The sequence below is a fragment of the Schistocerca cancellata genome, chromosome 1, assembly GCF_023864275.1.
Source record: "Schistocerca cancellata isolate TAMUIC-IGC-003103 chromosome 1, iqSchCanc2.1, whole genome shotgun sequence".
Taxonomy (NCBI): domain Eukaryota; kingdom Metazoa; phylum Arthropoda; class Insecta; order Orthoptera; family Acrididae; genus Schistocerca; species Schistocerca cancellata.
In genome coordinates, this window is record NC_064626.1 from 1,136,372,197 (window position 1) to 1,136,391,085 (window position 18,889).

The 18,889-nt window shown below is 41.5% G+C and overlaps 1 protein-coding gene across 8 annotated transcripts in view; it reads right to left on the reverse strand.

Moving 5' to 3' along the window:
- LOC126092715 (serine/threonine-protein phosphatase 6 regulatory ankyrin repeat subunit A-like) overlaps window positions 1–18,889 on the reverse strand; it is a 423,652-nt gene that overhangs the window by 108,559 nt on the left and 296,204 nt on the right. For all 8 annotated transcript variants that reach the window (XM_049908492.1, XM_049908471.1, XM_049908484.1 and 5 more), the window contains exon 14: window positions 17,015–17,113. In XM_049908492.1, the coding sequence (XP_049764449.1) occupies window positions 17,015–17,113 (99 nt within the window). The remainder of the gene's footprint in view (window positions 1–17,014; window positions 17,114–18,889) is intronic.

Below are 18,889 nucleotides of genomic sequence, written 5' to 3' on the forward strand. Positions count from 1 at the left end.
TTTATTTAAATGCATTCCATGTGTTGTGAAGTGCTGTCTTTCAAGATCGTCAATACTGAGGAAAAAAGCATTTTAAGTGGTCTTGCAGATCTTTTTATACACCCTGTTTGCTTTTTGGATTTCTCTGTTCACACAAGAAGATTCAGAAAGGTCATGTCTGTGTGGTATGCCTACAACAATAACTTTTTGATCCTCTGTTGTACACAGTCCATCTCTTAGCACTCTGTTTACTACTATTAGTTCATTCTTATACACACTGTTTGTGCCGCCCAATATTACAATGCATTCACTTTGTGTCATGTAATTATTGTTTTTATAGTCTTTCAAAACTTCTTTTAGGCCTGCTCCAGGTTTCACAACACTTGTAATATTTCCTGCTGGAAATGAAGAATTCCTGCAATTCCTCTTCCGTGGCTGTCAGCAAGCCAAACTGTAGGCCCACCAAAGTTTTTAGGAGTCACTTTGTTTGCAACATCGAGACAGTTACGTTTTACTGACTTATTATGTTTTGTAAATATCCTGCCCGCTGATTCCGATTCGTAGTCTTGGTGTGAGTTGCTTATATCCACATTTTTAAGTTCACAATACGCAATGAGATGTTGAAATCAATTTCTTAACGGAACTTTTAACTCACTGGAAAGAAAGTTAGGTTTTGCACATTTCTTTGGTTCACTTTACTCCTGAAGTTCACCGAGTTCCTTATGTGATGGGTCAGATAGGCTTTTAATAATGTTTTCCAACAACAGAGCATGTTCTCTTGTGGCTTTCAGTTTTTTCTGTAGTGATTCGAGTACTATGATTTCACGATTTGCATGGCACATTTCACTCGCTGCTAGACGTCCGTTACACTTTGTGCCACTTGTGTGGTGGCAGTTCACTCAGTGGTTAATTAAAAGCAGAAATTATGAGCTCATTTGTATTAGTCATGGCTAACTGACTTACAGGAATTGACCTTTATGATGCCTACTACCATCTGCCTCTGGATAAACAATCAAGTTGCTCAGGAAGGTAGCCATTTAATTTGGCCATTACTGGTGTCAGTGCTTACCCAGAGTGAAGGGTTACTGCAGTGGTCCAAGTGCTGGACCATGCCTTCAGATAACATTTCATTTTGATTTTACTAAACATATGTTTAGAGGCTCTATTTCTAAAGTTGTCACATCAATAACAAAGGTTCTACTTACTGTCCTGACAAAGACTTCTCCATCTTACAAGAACAACTGAAAGCTATATGAAGGAAAAATTATGCCTCTGGTGTAGGAAGGCTGGCAACATAGACCAGAGGACTGTCAGGATAGAAGGAAATTTATCGTTAAAATACCACTGATGATGAAGCTACTAAAGGTGGAACAAAAGCTTGGATTAGACAAGAACAGAAAAGGAAATTGGGATTATTCTTTTCAAAGAAACTGTACTGGCATTTACCATGTACAACTTAGGGAACCCATCACACATCTAAATTTGGGTGACCGAATGTGAATTTGATTCTTACTCTGCCTAAATGGAAGTTCAGTGCTTTAAATATTACTCATATTTTATTCGCTGTCACAAGATTGTTAGCCACAAGCCTCATTACTGACACTCAGTGACAGAGATGTCAATCAATAAATGGTCTGAGTCAACTCCTGTTTCTAACCTAAATAAACAATCTTCCAGTGACTTTAAAGAGCAATTCAAAAATGGTAATGTTTGTTAATGACACTTGCATACTAACCAAGGATCCAGATTCAACCCTAGCAAACACAGCTCTTATGACAGCTAAACAGGCCTACAACTGGGACACAGCAAACAGTTCACCCCTCTTCTGTCCTTTCAAACCTTCTGCCAGAAGAAGAAGCCACTGGCTCTGAAACCTTGCATCAAACTGTAATACTTTTTTAAAAAATAAGTGTGTTCTACTGCCACCTCTTGGTGAGTAGATTTTTATATATAATTACAGATAAACAATGATGACTTTTTAGCACCAGAAGTAGAAATTAAAAGTCATGTACTGAAAGAAGCACAGTGTGTGTAAAATTCCTTGGGGTTCAGTCAGATAACAAGTTAAAATTGAGTCAAAACAGAGTAAACTAGTGAAGAAGTTCATTTCAGCATGTTATGCCCATAAAGCATCTGCCATTCTGTTAATCTGAAGACAAGAGCATGGAATAATTTTAAATATTTTCAGTCCCTGTTGTCTCACAATTATCATCTGAGGGAGTGCACATAGAGTAAATGAAGAGTTTGTTCAGCGGAAGTGTGTAGTAATAATATTGTGTAAAGCAGCTAACTTTGAATCTTGTACAAGCCTTTTTAAGGATCTTAGAATTCTTACACTGACTTCCCAATTTACTGGTAAATGGTTTTTGTTGCTGATAATAAAAACCATTTTCAACTGAACTGTGATATACACAGTCATAGTACAAGTCTCTGAAATAATTTTCATGTATACTTTGCCTACTTCTACAGGGTTCTGAATGGACTTATTCAACCAGCTCCCATCCAATGTTAAACAAGAAAATGGGAATCCCTACCAATTCAAAATAAACCTAAAATCATACCTCATTAGTAAACCTTTCTGCTGATTATCTGAATATTGAGAGACAGTCATTGAAATGTTCTGTTAGCTACATGCCAAGTAGCGGTGTTTGTTGCAAAGCTGTATGACAAGTGATAATGCAGCAGAAATAACATTCAGCATCTAACGATGTAGAAAGATATTTTGTTTGAAAAATATTACTGTAATCACATAAACATTATGATATTAATAGTAGATAAGCAATAGCTCTATAATACAACTGAGGAGGCATCATCTTTTTCATAAGTAGCAGCTTTTTTTTACTAATGTCTTACACTGAATTTAGATGGCATAAGTGGGAATAGCATTAATCAGGATATGTTGTTGTTGTTATTGTTGTTGTTGTTGCCTTCAGTCCAAAGACTGCTTTTATTTATATGTGTATTTATTGGTCCTGTTGTCTACAAAGCAGTTTATGCATAACACATTGGACAAGTCAAGTTATAAATATACAATTGAAAGTCATACATGTTTAAGGTTACAATAATACACTTTATACATAAGTATTTATATAACACACTTCATAAATTTAAATATTCTTCAATGGAGAAAAAGCAGTGATGGTGTAAATACGACTTAAGAGATTTTCCAAAGGTATTGACCTCAGTAATAGCTTTTATGTTTTCAGGAAGTTTGTTATAAAGCTTAACTCCCATGTGAAAAGTACCTTTTTGGCACAGAACTGTGCTGATCTGAGTTATATGTAAGTTACTGTTTTGTCTAGTAAAGTGATCATGTATATAACAGGTTTTTTTTGGCAGGCCTTACCTATTACATTTATTTTAAAGAATAATAGGGTTTCCATAATGTATAGACATGGTAATGGAGGAATAACAGATTTCTTAAACAGAGGTTTACAAGAGTTTCTAGGCTTGTACCCAAACAAGATTCTAATGGCCCTTTTTTGTAGTTTAAAAGTGCTATAAGCTGTTTTAGAGTCTCCCCAGAAGGTGACCCCATATCTAAGACAAGAATAAAAGTGGGTATGATATGCAATCATTACTGTTTTCTCATTACAGCATGATTTTAATGATCAAAGAAGGTAATATGTTTTGCTTAGTTCTGTATGGAAATATTCAATATGCTTATTTCATCTGATGTTGCTCTGCAGCAAAAGTCCTAAGAATTTGGTTTCAGTACGGTTACCAACTGGTTCGTCATTGATAGAGACTGATGGGACAAACATGTCCTTGTTAGGAGCATTGTGCAATTTTAGTGCAATGGTTATATTACTGTTGCTTACAAGCTAATTATTCTGTGCCCAGCTGTTAAGTTGTTTGTGACCACGTTTACTGTCTGCTGTAACTGTTCATTACTGTCTCCTTGTAGTAGAATTGTGGTGTCATTTGCAAATATGTGCATCAACATTTGAGTTTAGATCATTTATGTACAGAAGGAACAGAAGGGGCCCCATTGCTGAGCCTTGGGGTACACCACATTTAGTTTGTTTGTAGTCAGAGAAGTGTTCGGATACAGTTTTTAGTTCAATATTTGTGCGCTTTTTGCACACTGTCTGCTTGCGATTATGAAGGAACTCATCCATTTGTTGAACAGACCTCGAACACCATATATTTCAAACTTTGATAGAAGAATTTTAAGATCCACCATGTCAAAAGCTTTTGACAAGTCAATCAATACTCCTATCAATTCCTGTTCTTTGTCCATCAGATTTAGGATGGAATTGATGCACTAGCAAATAGCAGTTGTTGTTGACCTCTGATTTCTGAGTCCATTTATTCATTACATAGGATGCTATTTTTATTTATAAATTTCATAAGTTTGTCATAGATAACTTTTTCTAATACTTTAGAGATGCAGGAGGAATTTGTGATGGCTCTGAAGTTATTTACATTATCTTTCACCTTTTTTATATACAGGAATAACTTTTGATGTTTTCAGTACATCAGGGAAAGTGCCTGCCTGAAGTGAGGGTATTTCAATTAGGTTTAATGCATCTTCTTTAATATTGTTGCAGGTATACCATCAGTGCCTGCAGAATTGGAATTTTTTAGTCCTTTTATTGCTTCAGCTACTTCATCTTCTGAAAGACAACTGATGTACATTGATCCTCTACATGCACTTATTTTATATTCATTTGCCTGGGTGTTCTTAAAGTTTGATTGTAACATATTATCAGCAACATCCATGAAAAAGTTGTTAAATGTGTTGGCTACTTCTAAGGCGTTTGTTACTTATTTATTTTTATGTGATAGTGCTACAGGGTGTTTCAAAAATGACCGGTATATTTGAAACGGCAATAAAAACTAAATGAGCAGCAATAGAAATACACCATTTGTTGCAATATGCTTGGGACAACAGTACATTTTCAGGCGGAAAAACTTTCGAAATTACAGTAGTTACAATTTTCAACAACAGATGGCGCTGCAAGTGATGTGAAAGATATAGAAGACAACGCAGTCTGTGGGTGCGCCATTCTGTACGTTGTCTTTCTGCTGTAAGCGTGTGCTGTTCACAACATGCAAGTGTGCTGTAGACAACATGGTTTATTCCTTAGAACAGAGGATTTTTATGGTGTTGGAATTCCACCGCCTAGAACACAGTGTTGTTGCAACAAGACGAAGTTTTCAACGGAGGTTTAATGTAGCCAAAGGACCGAAAAGCGATACAATAAAGGATCTGTTCGAAAAATTTCAACGGACTGGGAACGTGACGGATGAACGTGCTGGAAAGGTAGGGCAACCGCGTACAGCAACCACAGAGGGCAACGCGCAGCTAGTGCAGCAGGTGATCCAACAGCGGCCTCGGGTTTCCGTTCGCCGTGTTGCAGCTGCAGTCCAAATGACGCCAACGTCCACGTATCGTCTCATGCGCCAGAGTTTACACCTCTATCCATACAAAATTCAAACGCGGCAACCCCTCAGCGCCACTACCATTGCTGCACGAGAGACATTCGCTAACGATATAGTGCACAGGATTGATGACGGCGATATGCATGTGGGCAGCATTTGGTTTACTGACGAAGCTTATTTTTACCTGGACGGCTTCATCAATAAACAGAACTGGCGCATATGGGGAACCGAAAAGCCCCATGTTGCAGTCCCATCGTCCGTGCATCCTCAAAAAGTACTGGTCTGGGCCGCCATTTCTTTCAAAGGAATCATTGGCCCATTTTTCAGATCCGAAACGATAACTGCATCACGCTGTCTGGACATTCTCCGTGAATTTGTGGCGGTACAAACTGCCTTAGACGACACTGCGAACACCTCGTGGTTTATGCAAGATGGTGCCCGGCCACATCGCACGGCCGATGTCTTTAATTTCCTGAATGAATATTTCGATGATCGTGTGATTGCTTTGGGCTATCCGAAACATACAGGAGGTGGCGTGGTTTGGCCTCCCTATTCGCCAGACATGAACCCCTGTGACTTCTTTCTGTGGGGACACTTGAAAGACCAGGTGTACCGCCAGAATCCAGAAACAATTGAACAGCTGAAGCAGTACATCTCATCTGCATGTGAAGCCATTCTGCCAGACATGTTGTCAAAGGTTTCGGGTAATTTCATTCAGAGACTACGCCATATTATTGCTACGCATGGTGGATATGTGGAAAATATCGTACTATAGAGTTTCCCAGACTGCAGCGCCATCTGTTGTTGAAAATTGTAACTACTGTAATTTCGAAAGTTTGTCTGCCTGAAAATGTACTGTTGTCCCAGGCATATTGCAACAAACGGTGTATTTCTATCGCTGCTCATTTAGTTTTTATTGCTGTTTCAAATATACCGGTCATTTTTGAAACACCCTGTATATTTTTTCAAGATTGTCTTTATTCTCCTCATTCCTTTTTTATAACACTCCACATAGCCTTAGATTTATTAGCTGAATTATAAATGTATTCATCATTATACATTATTTTTGCTGCCTTTACTACTTTTCTTAATATTTTGGAGTATTTTTTTATAGTATGTGCACACTTCAGGTGAGGAATTTTTTGAGTTACATATTTCATGAAATAGTCTTTTCTTCTGGCATGAAACCCTTACTCCCTTTGTGATCCAGCTGTTTGTTCTAGAGTTCCCCCGTATGGTTGTTTTTAGTGGGAATGAAATTTCAAAGAAATGGGATAATGTATCAATGAAAGTGTTGAATTTTTCATTCATGTCATTCATTTTGTACACTTCTGACCATTTTTCTTTCTTTCTTGATGTAGCCCTCCATGCTATTCTATCCTGTGCAAGGTTCTTCACCTCTGAGTAACTACTGCAACCTACATTCTTTTGAATCAGCTTACCGTATTCATCTCTTGGCCTCCATCTACAATTTTTACACCCACAGATTTCCCTCCAGTACTAAATTGGTAATCCCTTGATGTCTTGGAAAATATCATTTCTCCCTTGTTTTATTCAGTGCCTCCTCATTAGTCACGCAATCTACCCATTTAATCTTCAGCATTCTTCTGTAGCCCCACATTGCAAAATCTTCTATTCTTTTCTTGTCTAAACTGTTCATCATTCATGTTTCACTTTCATACATGGCTACACTCCATACAGATAACTTCAGAAAAGACTTTCTACCCGCTAAGTCTATATTCAATGTTAACAAATTTCTCTTCTTCAGAAACACTTTTCTTGCTGTTGCCAATCTATATTTTGTATCCTCTCTACTTTGGCTATCATTAGTTGTTTTGCTGGCCAAATAGCAAAACTCATCTACTACTTTGAGTGTCTCGTTTCCTTATCTAATTATACCTCAGCATTACCTGATTTAATTGAACAACATTCCATTCTCCTTGTTTTGCTTTTGTTGATGTTCATCTGATATCCTCCTTTCATGACACTGTCCATTCCTTTCAACTGCTCTTCCAAGTCCTTTGCTCTCTCTGAGGGAATTACAATGTCATTGACAAACCTCTAAGTTTTTACTTCTTCTCCCTGGACTTTAATTCCTCCTCCAAATTTTTCTTTGGTTTCCTTTCATCATGGATAGGCTACAAACCTGTCTCAACCACCACTTCTTTTGCATGCCCCTCCACCCTTATAATGGCCATCTTTTTTTCTGCACAAGTTGTAAATTGCATTTTGCTCCCTGTATCTAGCCCTGCTCCCTTCAGAATTCCAAGAAAGTCGACCAATCAACATTGGCACAATCTTTCTCCAAGTCTATAAACACTATAAATGTACGTTTGCTTTCCCTTAAACCATCTCATAAGAGAAATCATAGGGTCAGTATTGCCTTGCATGCTAACTACATTTCTTCAGAATCCAAACTGATCTTCCATGAGGTTGGCTTCTGGCAGTTCTTCCATTCTTCTATACAGAATTCATGATAGTGTTTTGCAACCATGACTTATTAAACTGACAGTTCTGTAATATTCACACCTATCAGCACCTGCTTTCCTTAGAATTGGAAATGTTGTATTCTTCTTGAAGTCTGAAGGTATTTTGCCTGCCTCATACATCTTGCACACCAAATAGAAGAATTTTGTCATGGTTGGTTTACCCAAGCCTATCAGTAGTTCTGATGGAACATTGTCTACTCCTGGGACCTTGCTTCAACTTAGATCTTTCAGTGCTCTCTCAAATTCTTCTTGCAGTATCATGTCTCCAACCTCATCTTCATCTACATCCTCTTCTGTTTCTGTAGTATTGCCTACATGCCTGCTTAGCCATTTTGCACTTCCTGTCAATCTCATTTTTTTGACATTTGTATTCCTTTTTGCCTGTCTCATTTACTTCATTATTATATTTTCTCCTTTAATCAATTAACTTCAATATCTCCTGTGTCATGCAAGGATTCCTACTTGGCCTTGTTGTTTTACCTATTTGATTCTCAGTTGCCTTCACTATTTCATCTCTCAAAGTTATCCATTTGTCTTCTACTGTATTCCTTTCCACTGTTGTAGTCAGTCATTGCCCAATGATTCCTCTGAAACTTTCAATGTCTGGTTCTTTCAGCTTATCCAGGTCCCATTTCCTCAATTTCCTACATTTTTGCAGTTTCTCCATTTTTAATCTACAGTTCATAACCAAAAAACTGTGGCCAGACTCCACGTCCATCACTGGAAATGTCTTACAATTTAAACCCTAGTTCTTATATTATATAATCAATCTAAAACCTTCCAGTGTCTCCAGATCTCTACCACATATACAACTTTCCTCCATGATTCTTAAACAAGGTGTTAGTGATAATTAAATAGTGCTCTGTGTAAAATTCTACCAGGTGGCTTTCTCTTTCCTTCATTTCCCCCAATTCATATTCACATACAATTTTTCCTTCTCTTCCTTTTCCTATTGTTGAATTCCAGTCACCCATTGCTATTAAATTTTCACCTCCTTTACCTATCTGAATAATTTCTTTTGTCTCATCATACATTTCTTCAATCTCTTCTTTATCTACAGAGCTAGTTGGCATATAAACTTGTACTACTGTGATGGGTGTGGGCTTCATGTCTATCTTGGCTACAATAATGTGTTTACTATGCTGTTCATAGTAGCTTCCTGCATTCCCATTTTCTTATTCATTATTAGGCCTACTCATATATTACTTCTATTTGATTTTGTATTTATAGCACAGTGTGGCATCGATAGTTCATATCAACCATGAAACTTAATATCTGAGAACTCTAAGTGCTCTGTCGAGCCTCCAACTTAACTTTACTGTAGTCAGTTCTTTGTTATACTTCATTTTGTATGGACGCAGTGTCAAGTGTAAATATATATACGAGCCCCCACAGTTTGTTTGTGTTTCGCATCTTCCGTGCTGGTGTTTATGCAACAGGTTATATGCACTATGCAATGACTACACCAAACAATGTCTTGTTTGAAGGTGTGGAAGCACAGCTCCACTCACCGAGTTTTGTCGTTTCTTTGCCAACGGCGTATTCATCGTTTACACACAGTGATTTGCATTCTCAACCAACATATGCTAACCTCATTAATTTTCAATGGTTGACAACTATGCTGTTAGAGCAAATAATGGACTCAGGATTCACATCACCGGATTATGACCAATCGACAGTTAAAATGTGAACTGAACAATATTTTGAATTGGGTCACTTCAAATCAAGTGTTTCAAGAACAAAGTGATCTCCATTGAACACATGTTTAGCCACCCACCGGCATACTACATCAGCTACTGTAGGGCTGTGTGCAACATTGCCACTACTACAAACCGCACCGGATCTATTCCATGCATGTGGTGCTCCAGTTGTGTCTAATTTACATGTTTCACGTAACATGGAATCCTTACCTCGCCTCAGTGGCCTGTCACATGCATTACAGGCATGTTATGCATCAGATAGTTTCCATGTGAGTGGCGTTCTCAAACCCCCTCCCCCCCGCCCCTTCCCCACTTGCGGGGGTATCCGTTTCCAGTCGCTCAACCACCTGCCGCTCCCATAGCACTGCCTGTGTCTGCCACGCTGGTCTCTCGCCACACTGGTCTCCGGAAGCAGGTCATTTCCATCCAGCACTCATCATTCATGGTCCAGTTTCTGGACCCCCTCATGTGCTGTCCATCCACCCATTTCCACGGTACCGTTCATGACTGCCGTGCCATGTTTTCGTGACACACAGTCAACTATGCCAGCTGCTGCTACTACGGATTCACTTGCTCAGTTTAAATCTGGGCCTACCGCGCCGGCCTCTGACTTAACCTCAGTTCACCTGCTATCCCAGGAGACACCGAAGCCACCATCATCACCCCCTCCTGACTGCCTGCCAAAGCTACCACCCTTATACGAGGACAATCCAGCATTGTGGTTCATGCTCATTGACGAGCAGCTATTCGAGTTACATCATGTGTCTGACAACAACTCAAAGTTTCTCTGCCTTGTCACACACCTTCACAACCACTCGGATTTGATTTGTGACCTGTTCCTTTCACCGCCACCTGCACCAAAATACGAGTTTGAAAAGAAGATTATAAAGGAACGACTTGCCTGCTCATCACAAGAGTTAATAATCAAGATTCTGTACAAGGAGCACCAGGGAGAACGCACCCGTTCACGACTCCGGCACCACCTTCGACAGCTCGTGAACGAGCATACCATGCCTGATGCCATGCTATGGGCTGTGTGGTCTTCCATACTACCTACCGATCTACAGATCCATCTGTTACCACACTCGTTCAAGTCCATCAGCTACCCCCTACACATCACTGATCAGTTATATTCGCTGCTACGGCAACATCAGCTAGTTCATTCCACACTGTTTGTCGGCACACCCGCCCCTACATACCGACATTTGGCTGGCAGAGGCAGGGCTCGTCTACTTCTCCTGGTAGTGTCGGTTCACTCTCTCCACTCTCCAAGCATTCCAGGATTGCCCACACACCTTACGTACCAGTCTATTTATCGGAACAAATCAACGAGGACAAGCCACCCCCACTGTCACAGTCTCCAAGTCCTCCTCACCCAGCTCACCCTTTCTGCTGGTACCACAAAGTGTTCGGCGATGACGCCAAGAAGTGCAGGTTGCCATGCCAACACCCAAACGCCGACTGCAGGAACTAAGAGATGCCAAGTCCTGCAGGGAGCCTGACAGGTGTCTTCTTACACTACACTCCATTCACTCTTCTGTCCGGCCAAGTGGTCATCTCTATGTGACTGACATTGCGTCAGGTCTAGCTTTTCTGGTTGACACTGGTGCTGACGTGTCAAGCATACCTACTTTGATGACTGAACCCACTTCTTCACAGATGAAGTCACTTCTACAAGCTGTCAATGCATTGATGTTACCTACCTCAGGTTCAGTAAAGGTTACAGGGACCCCATCTACCTTCTCTACGTTTTCTGTGGACGTTCTACATTGCCGACATCAATGAACTAATCCTTGATATGGATTTTTTGTCTCATTATGAACTATCTCAGAATGTCATACAGGGTTCAGTGCTCCACCATCCTATGAACACTCACATACTGTGCACCCGCAACTATGTCCAATGTTCTGTTTCCACCACAACATACGATATCATACGCAAGTGCTCCACCATCGTAGGCAACATTGTTACCTGCGTTATAGACCTGCTGTCAGAATACGACTCAGTGATGCAACTCCATCGGGTCAATGATAAGCTGAAACAACGCATTACATCCACTTACAGTGAGCTCGTCACGGCTCGTACCTTGCTTCTGCAACTGCAGTCCACAGCGCCACCACCTCAACAAGATTGCTCAGCTGAGCCTAGCTCAAACTCTCACCAGCTTAGTCCACAAACTTTACTTGTATGTGATGTTCCAAGCCCCCAACCCCGCCGTGCTTGCCTCATCCAGTGATATGTGCCATGTGTTTCAAACAGTGCTGCTAATGACAGTCACTCGCATATAGTGACCGGGCCCACCTCTTGGACAGCTACTGCGCGTGTCAATAAACATTCCCCCTCTCTCACTCTCTGGCTACATGACCCACGAGCCATTGTGTTCCCACGTGCAACGCCAGTGCTGCTCTAGCGTGAGCTGGTAGTCCAGCGCAAGGTTAACAGCAGACAGTCACCACCCGTTCCCCTTCGCTCAGTGCTACACATGCACCCACCTCCTCCACACAAGCGCACACTGCGCCCCCATAAAAGACATGTGACTTTCATCCTACCTTTCCCCACTCGCATTAATGGCTATGCCTCGTCGCGCCCTAATCGTCTGAAGACTTGGCGCCAGGACGTTAACCAGTCTCATGTGCAGTTCTCAGTTTCTTCCATCACTGATGGAATGACACAGTGGCCCCCCTATTAGACATAAGGTCCGACGCCTCAACCCTATCAAGTTGCACGTGGCCCCGTCAGCAGATTAATGAACTTTTGGCAGCAGGTGTTCCACAACCTTCAGTCAGCAGCTGGTCTTCACCAATCCACCTTGTCCCCAAACACGATGGATCTTTTCAAATGTGCAGTGATTACAGATGCTTAAATGCTCATACCGTCATGGACAATTACCCAGTGCTGAACATCAATGACTTCTCTCATATGCTATCGGGCACCACAATTTTCAGTGTTATTGACTGTAAACATGCCTACCACCACATCCCTGTGGCGCTGGATGATATTCCTAAGATGGCTATTATCACACTGCCGTTCAGCCTAAAGAACGTGACGCAAATGTGGCAATGTTTCATTGACTCTATCTTGCAACAGTTCACATTTTGCGTTGCTTATCTGGATGATGTTCTCATTTTCAGCAGCTCAGAGGAGGAACATGAAAATCATGTGTCTATGGTCCTCCAGACCTTGAACTCCAATGGTGTTGACGTCAACAAAGACAAGTTTCAGTTGCGCCAGGCGTCAGTCTCCTTCCTAGGTTACACCATCTCCGCTGACTCACATCTCTGCCACCCCAGCTACTTACAAAGAGCAACACATTTCCTCGGCACTATCAATTACTATCACTGCCATCTATCTTCCACTGCCACTGTTCAGGCACCTCTGACGGACGCGCTATCAGGCAAACAAAATTCCAGTATCAAACCTGTCTCTTGCTTGGACTGCTCCAGTGCTAGAGGCCTTCAAGGCTCTGAAGATTTCTTTAGCTCATGCTGTGACAATCTCCCATCCTGACCCCTTAGCCGAGTTATTCATCACTACGGATGCCAGCGACATCACGGTGGGGGCTGAGTTGCAACAATGAAAGGGCGACATGGTTTCTCCCCTTCATTTCTTCTCCAAGAAACTATCTACGACTAATAGACAATATTCTGCATTCAACAGAGAGCTCCTTGCTGTTTACGAGGCAATCAAACATTTCCACCCTTACATCGAGGGATGTTCATTTTTTGTCCTCACCAATCACAAACCACTGGCAGAAGCATTCTGCAACCCACCTGAGGACCCACCCCTTGACATTACCGCCACTTTGACATGGTTTCTCAATTCGCAATGGACGTCCGTTACATCAAGGGTGCAGATAACATCACTGCAGATTTCTTCTCATGGATCAGTGCTGTTTCCCACATCATTGGTCTTTTCTATCTGGCCTCCCTCCAAGCTTCCCATGAAGATTCTCAGGCTCTCCTATGAGTCCCACAAACATCACTTGTTTTCACAAAGACTAAATTTCCTGGTGTTTCCGATGAGGTGCAGTGTGATTCATTGACCGTCACACTACATCCTTTGCTCCCACCCGGGCTGTGCCAACAGGTTTTCGACACCCTGTATAACCTAGCCCACCCGGGCATTCAAGCCACCACACATCTTGTGTCAGAATGTTTTGTTTGGAAAAATGTCAAATGGGACTGTCAAACCTGGGCATGCAGCTGCATCACTTGCCAGCACAATAAGATCAGCTGCCACACCTCCCCGCCTATGGGCAAGTTCGACATTCCTGCAGGACGATTCTGTCATGTACATATTGATCTGATTGGGCCTCTTCTTCCTTCAGAGGGCCAAAGATATATCTTATCAACTATAGACCGTTTGTCTCACTGGATCAAGGCTGCCGCTCTGCCTAACATTATTGCCAACACAGTAGCCAAGGCTTTCATTGGCTCGTGGATTGCTCGTTTCAGGTGCCCGACCACTATCACTACCAATCAGGGTCGACAGTTCGAATCCTCCCTTTTCACCATCCTCTGCAATATCTAGAGTATTAAAAAAATGCACCCACAAGGCAATGGGTTGGTGGAGAGATGGCACCGCACACTCAAGACGGCCCTTCGATGCCATGACCGTCTCTAGTCGGATGCTCTCCCGTGGGTGCTACTTGGTCTACGCTTGACCTATAAACCTGACCTACAGGGGACTATATCTGAATTTGTTTTTGGCAAGAATCCGGTCCTACTGGGGCAACTTATTCTTCCCCAGGTTAGCGAGGATCTTCACCCCTCGCCAGAGTTCCAATAAATGTGTATTGCCTGCTCCTGGCTTAATAAAGTTTGATGCCAAAATGTGGTTATCATCAGTCACATCTTGCAGCAGAGACAACAGCATCTACCACCATCTGAAGATGTCAAACAGTTGCACTGATGAAATAATGTGGAAGTTGCACTACATGATCTGGTGGAAAACCCAAGACGTGTATTTTCAACAGATCTGTCTGTGTCCAATACCAGAGTTATTTATGGATCTGACCCATGACACAGTTCTAAATCAACTAGCAGTCAGTTAATAAATAATCTTTAAATGAATCAAATGAAATTTTTGAGGTTTTACCTAAAAATGCACACACATTTTCAACAAACGCATTTGCATCCACCCATCAGTCACTCACCGCCCGAGACTTACGTTTCCACCGCACTCTCCGACTGCTCCCACGTCATGCTGCATGGTGATGTGGTTAGGCAGCCTCTTCAACCTCCTTATCTTGGCCTCTACAAGGTGCTGAATTGGGGGGACATGACTTTTGATATCACAATTAAAGACTGCACATAGACAGTTTCTCTGCATGGCTTGAAACTGGCTTTTGTTGACCCTGATGGTCTCACACCACCACAGTTGGTCTCTGCAGAGGATCCATCCTTGATCAATAATGAAGATGTGCTCCCATCAGCCTCACTGTACACCTCTTCCACTGAAGACCGTTCACCACCACACCAAGTGAATGATGGGACTATTCAATGACCGAGTGCTCATTCTTTTGACAGATACTGAAGTCCTGCCATCGGACGGTCCCTTAAATGTCAACATTGCACACAACCTCACACTCCCACATGAATGTGACCGAGCATCTCTATGTGCTTTCATTTCTACAGACAGCTTGATCTACTTATGGGCCACACATGTCTCCACCATGTTGTCGACTCCCCAGCAACTTACTCCCGGGCCGGCCGCCGTCTCATCCAACCATGGTGGCTGACTGACTACAAAGTGGACCTGCCTCTCACCACTCCACCTGCACAACCCACCTCGTTGATTGATGCCCGCATGCCCTCACCCTTCGACATCTGTAGTACTCTGTACTGCGGGGAATGGGAGTGGGGGCGGGGTGGTCAGGGGGGGGGGGGGGGCATCAATAGTTCATATCAACCCTGAAATTTAATTTCTGTGAACTCTAAGTGCTCTGTTGAGCCTCCATTTAACTTTACTTTAGTCAGTTCTTTGTTATACTTCATTCTGTATGGACGCACTGTCAAGTGTAAATATATATGAGCTACGACATATATGGCAGTTAAGTTTTCTATATCCCGATTACCTATCCTGTTCACATAACTGCATTCACCTGATTCACCTGACCAGAAGCCCTGTTCCACCTGCCACTGAACTTCAATAGTTCCCACTGTATCTAACTGTAACTTATCCATTTCCATTTTGAAATTTTCTAACTTACCCGTATGATTAAGGGATCTAACATTCCATGCTCCACTCCACAGAAATTCAGTTTTTTTTCTCCTGATGGCGACATCCACCTAGGGATCCAAATGGGGGACTATTTTAGCTCTGGAATATTTTACCCAAGAGAATGACATTATCATTTAACCATACAGTAGAGCTGCATGCCCTAATCATACAGTACAGCTGTATGCCCTAACCATACGTACAGCTGCATGCCCTCAGGAAAGTTTATGGCCATAGTTTCCCCTTGCTTTCAGCCGTTCACAGTACCAGCACAGTAAGGCCATTTTGGTTGATGCTACAAGGTCAGTTCAGTCAGTCATCCAGGCTGTTGCCCTTGCGGCTGCTGTAAAGGCTGTTGCCCCTCTTCAAGAACTGCATGTTTGTCTGGCCTCTCAACAAATACCCCTTCATTGTATTTGCACCAACAGTACAGGAATCTGTATTGCTGAGTCACACAAGCCACCCCACTGAAAGCAAGGTCCATGGTTCATGGTGGGAGGTAATCAGTATAGTGGTAGATAAGTTGTATTCCATATTAACAATTATCTAATTACTACAGTTGTAGATAACTAATAATATGTGATACAGATTACATTTTTATGATACTTTTGTCACATATTAATGTATAATTACTCATTCCACATCTGTGAAGTTTCTCCTTTTGTAGGGGATCTATGAAACACAATGAATGAGTGAATGAATGAATGGCCACAGCGTCTTATTGTGGAGTTATTATTTAATACAGCTTACGTAAACAGATTATGATAACTGCAGCTATCTCTTAAGGTGTAGCTTAGTTCATCCAACGAATCCTGAAGCCTTCCTAAAATATAAGACTTAAGGAAGAAAATGTATGAATGGAAGACTGAATGACAAATTTTAATTCAGTCTCCTACTGATTTCTGTAAGACTCTAGAACTGGTTTTATTTTTCTGAAGTAAGACAGAGCAAAGACATATATATAAACATAGGGAACAATCATAACCAAGGTCCACAGCAGAGAGATGACAGAAATCAAGTACTAGAAATACCCTATAAGAAAAGCAATTACGTTACTGACTGTATAATCAGAAATACAAAAAGCATGTATTATAGCAGAATATTTTCATACCTAATGGTGTAATAAAAAGCTAATTATACACCTTGGTACAATAATCTATTATTAGAAAAAATAAGGCTGGAAAATTATGTGTAGCACAATTTGACACTATTTGTACAATACAGTATGAGAAATAATACCTCAAAGTTTCTATTATCAACTGCTTTTTGAAGTGGTGAACAACCATGGACACCTTTCAAATTCACATTTGCTCCAGCACCAACTAATAACTTGATTATCTGGAAATAAGAACATAGTTTCAGCTATGCAGGCATTTGAATGGAGAGAGAGAGAGAGAGAGAGAGAGAGAGAGAGAGAGAGACCACAGAAGGGATGGAGGCGGCAGGAGGGAGGTAGAACTGAGTGTGTGTGAGAGTGAGGGGGAGTTGGGTGGCATGGGCAGGGAGGCAGGAGGAGGGAGGGGGAAATGGTGGGAGGAAAGGGGCAGGGATTGGGAGGTGGGAGACAATGAGGAAGGAGGGAAAGGGAGTTGGGAGAAAGGAAGGAGAGAGGGAGAATATTAAAATTAAAATAAAAGTTCTCATTAATATTTTCACATGTTTCTTACCAATAAGATATCAGTGTGAGCACAATGTTGCAGAGAGGCTATTCTCTCTTTTGATCTTCTGACGAAGTGCTAGTTTATCACAGTCCATCTCCTTATATTGGTAGCAAGCATTTAAATCTCACAATGTCTGCTCCACAATAGATTAACAGCTGATTGTCCTAATACATGTATTTCTATGAAAGAGAGGACAGAGTTCCCAAAAACTTTGCACTCACACTTTGGTCATACACTGCACAAAACCTGTGAAGATGTTACTGCACTAAGACACTGTGAAAACATTGTTAGATGCATAACTAATTAGCTAAAGTTTCACATGCTTGGTTCACATTTTCTGTGGTTAATGAAATGCTGTTACAGGTACCCACAAAGGCAACAGTGACCTTGCTGTTCTATAGACCTAATGCTAAACTTTATCATTGTCTGCTTATGCAATGACTTCCTTTGCAAGTGCATAAAGGAGAAGGTCTTGACCATGGTGTGAACATCACCAACATTGAACGAGATGTCACAGACAGCATATAGGTAGATATTGGCTATCCAGTGCCTTCTTATGCTGATATCCTCACCTCCTACTCAACATTTTTAGGTAAAACCTCAAAAATTTCATTTGATTTATTTAAAGATTATTTATTAACTGATTGCTGGTTGATTTGGAACTGTATCATGGGTCAAATACATAAATAACTCTGGTATTTGGATACAGACAGATCTGTTGAAAAGACACGTCTTGGGTTTTCCACCAGATCATGTAGTGCAACTTCCACAATATTTCATCAGTGCAACTGTTTGACATCTTCAGATGGTGGTAGATGCTTTTGTCTCTGCTGCAAGATGCGACCGATGATAATCACATTTTGGCATCGAACTTTATTAAGCCAGGAGCAGGCAATACACATGTATGGGAAGATACTTGTGTTCAGAGGAAAGTGACAAAGCAGTGGCAGCTGATCAGAGGCCAGGCCATCTCACTTTTCTGTGTTGAAGTAGTAGCAGCAAAAATGGTTTTTAAAATAGACCTTAACGTGCTTTTGTCAGCAAGCATGAAAGACGTTAGCTTGTATTATTGATTCCAAACTGCTGTACTAGACAGCAAGTGAAAGTTCGAAAGCTTAAACCAAGGCAGATGAAGGCTGAAGCATGTGGCATGGAGGCTAGGCACATTCCAGGCCACCAGTTAGTACTCAGTCACCATGGTAACCATGACTTCACTACTAGGAGCGGAAGACGGGGTACAGGTTGTTGTAGCTGCGTCACTGTGCACTTCTGCCATGTGGGAGGCTAGTAGCTGTGATTCTGCCTCACTGGGTTTCTCTTAAATTCATTGTGCTATGTGCAGTGAACATGGATGAAGCCCAGCCTTGTACAAGTCCTGATGTAACACATTCAAGTGAAGAACTCATTACTTCCTTTCAGGAGCTTTCATTTCCAAGGAAATATGAAAGTGGGT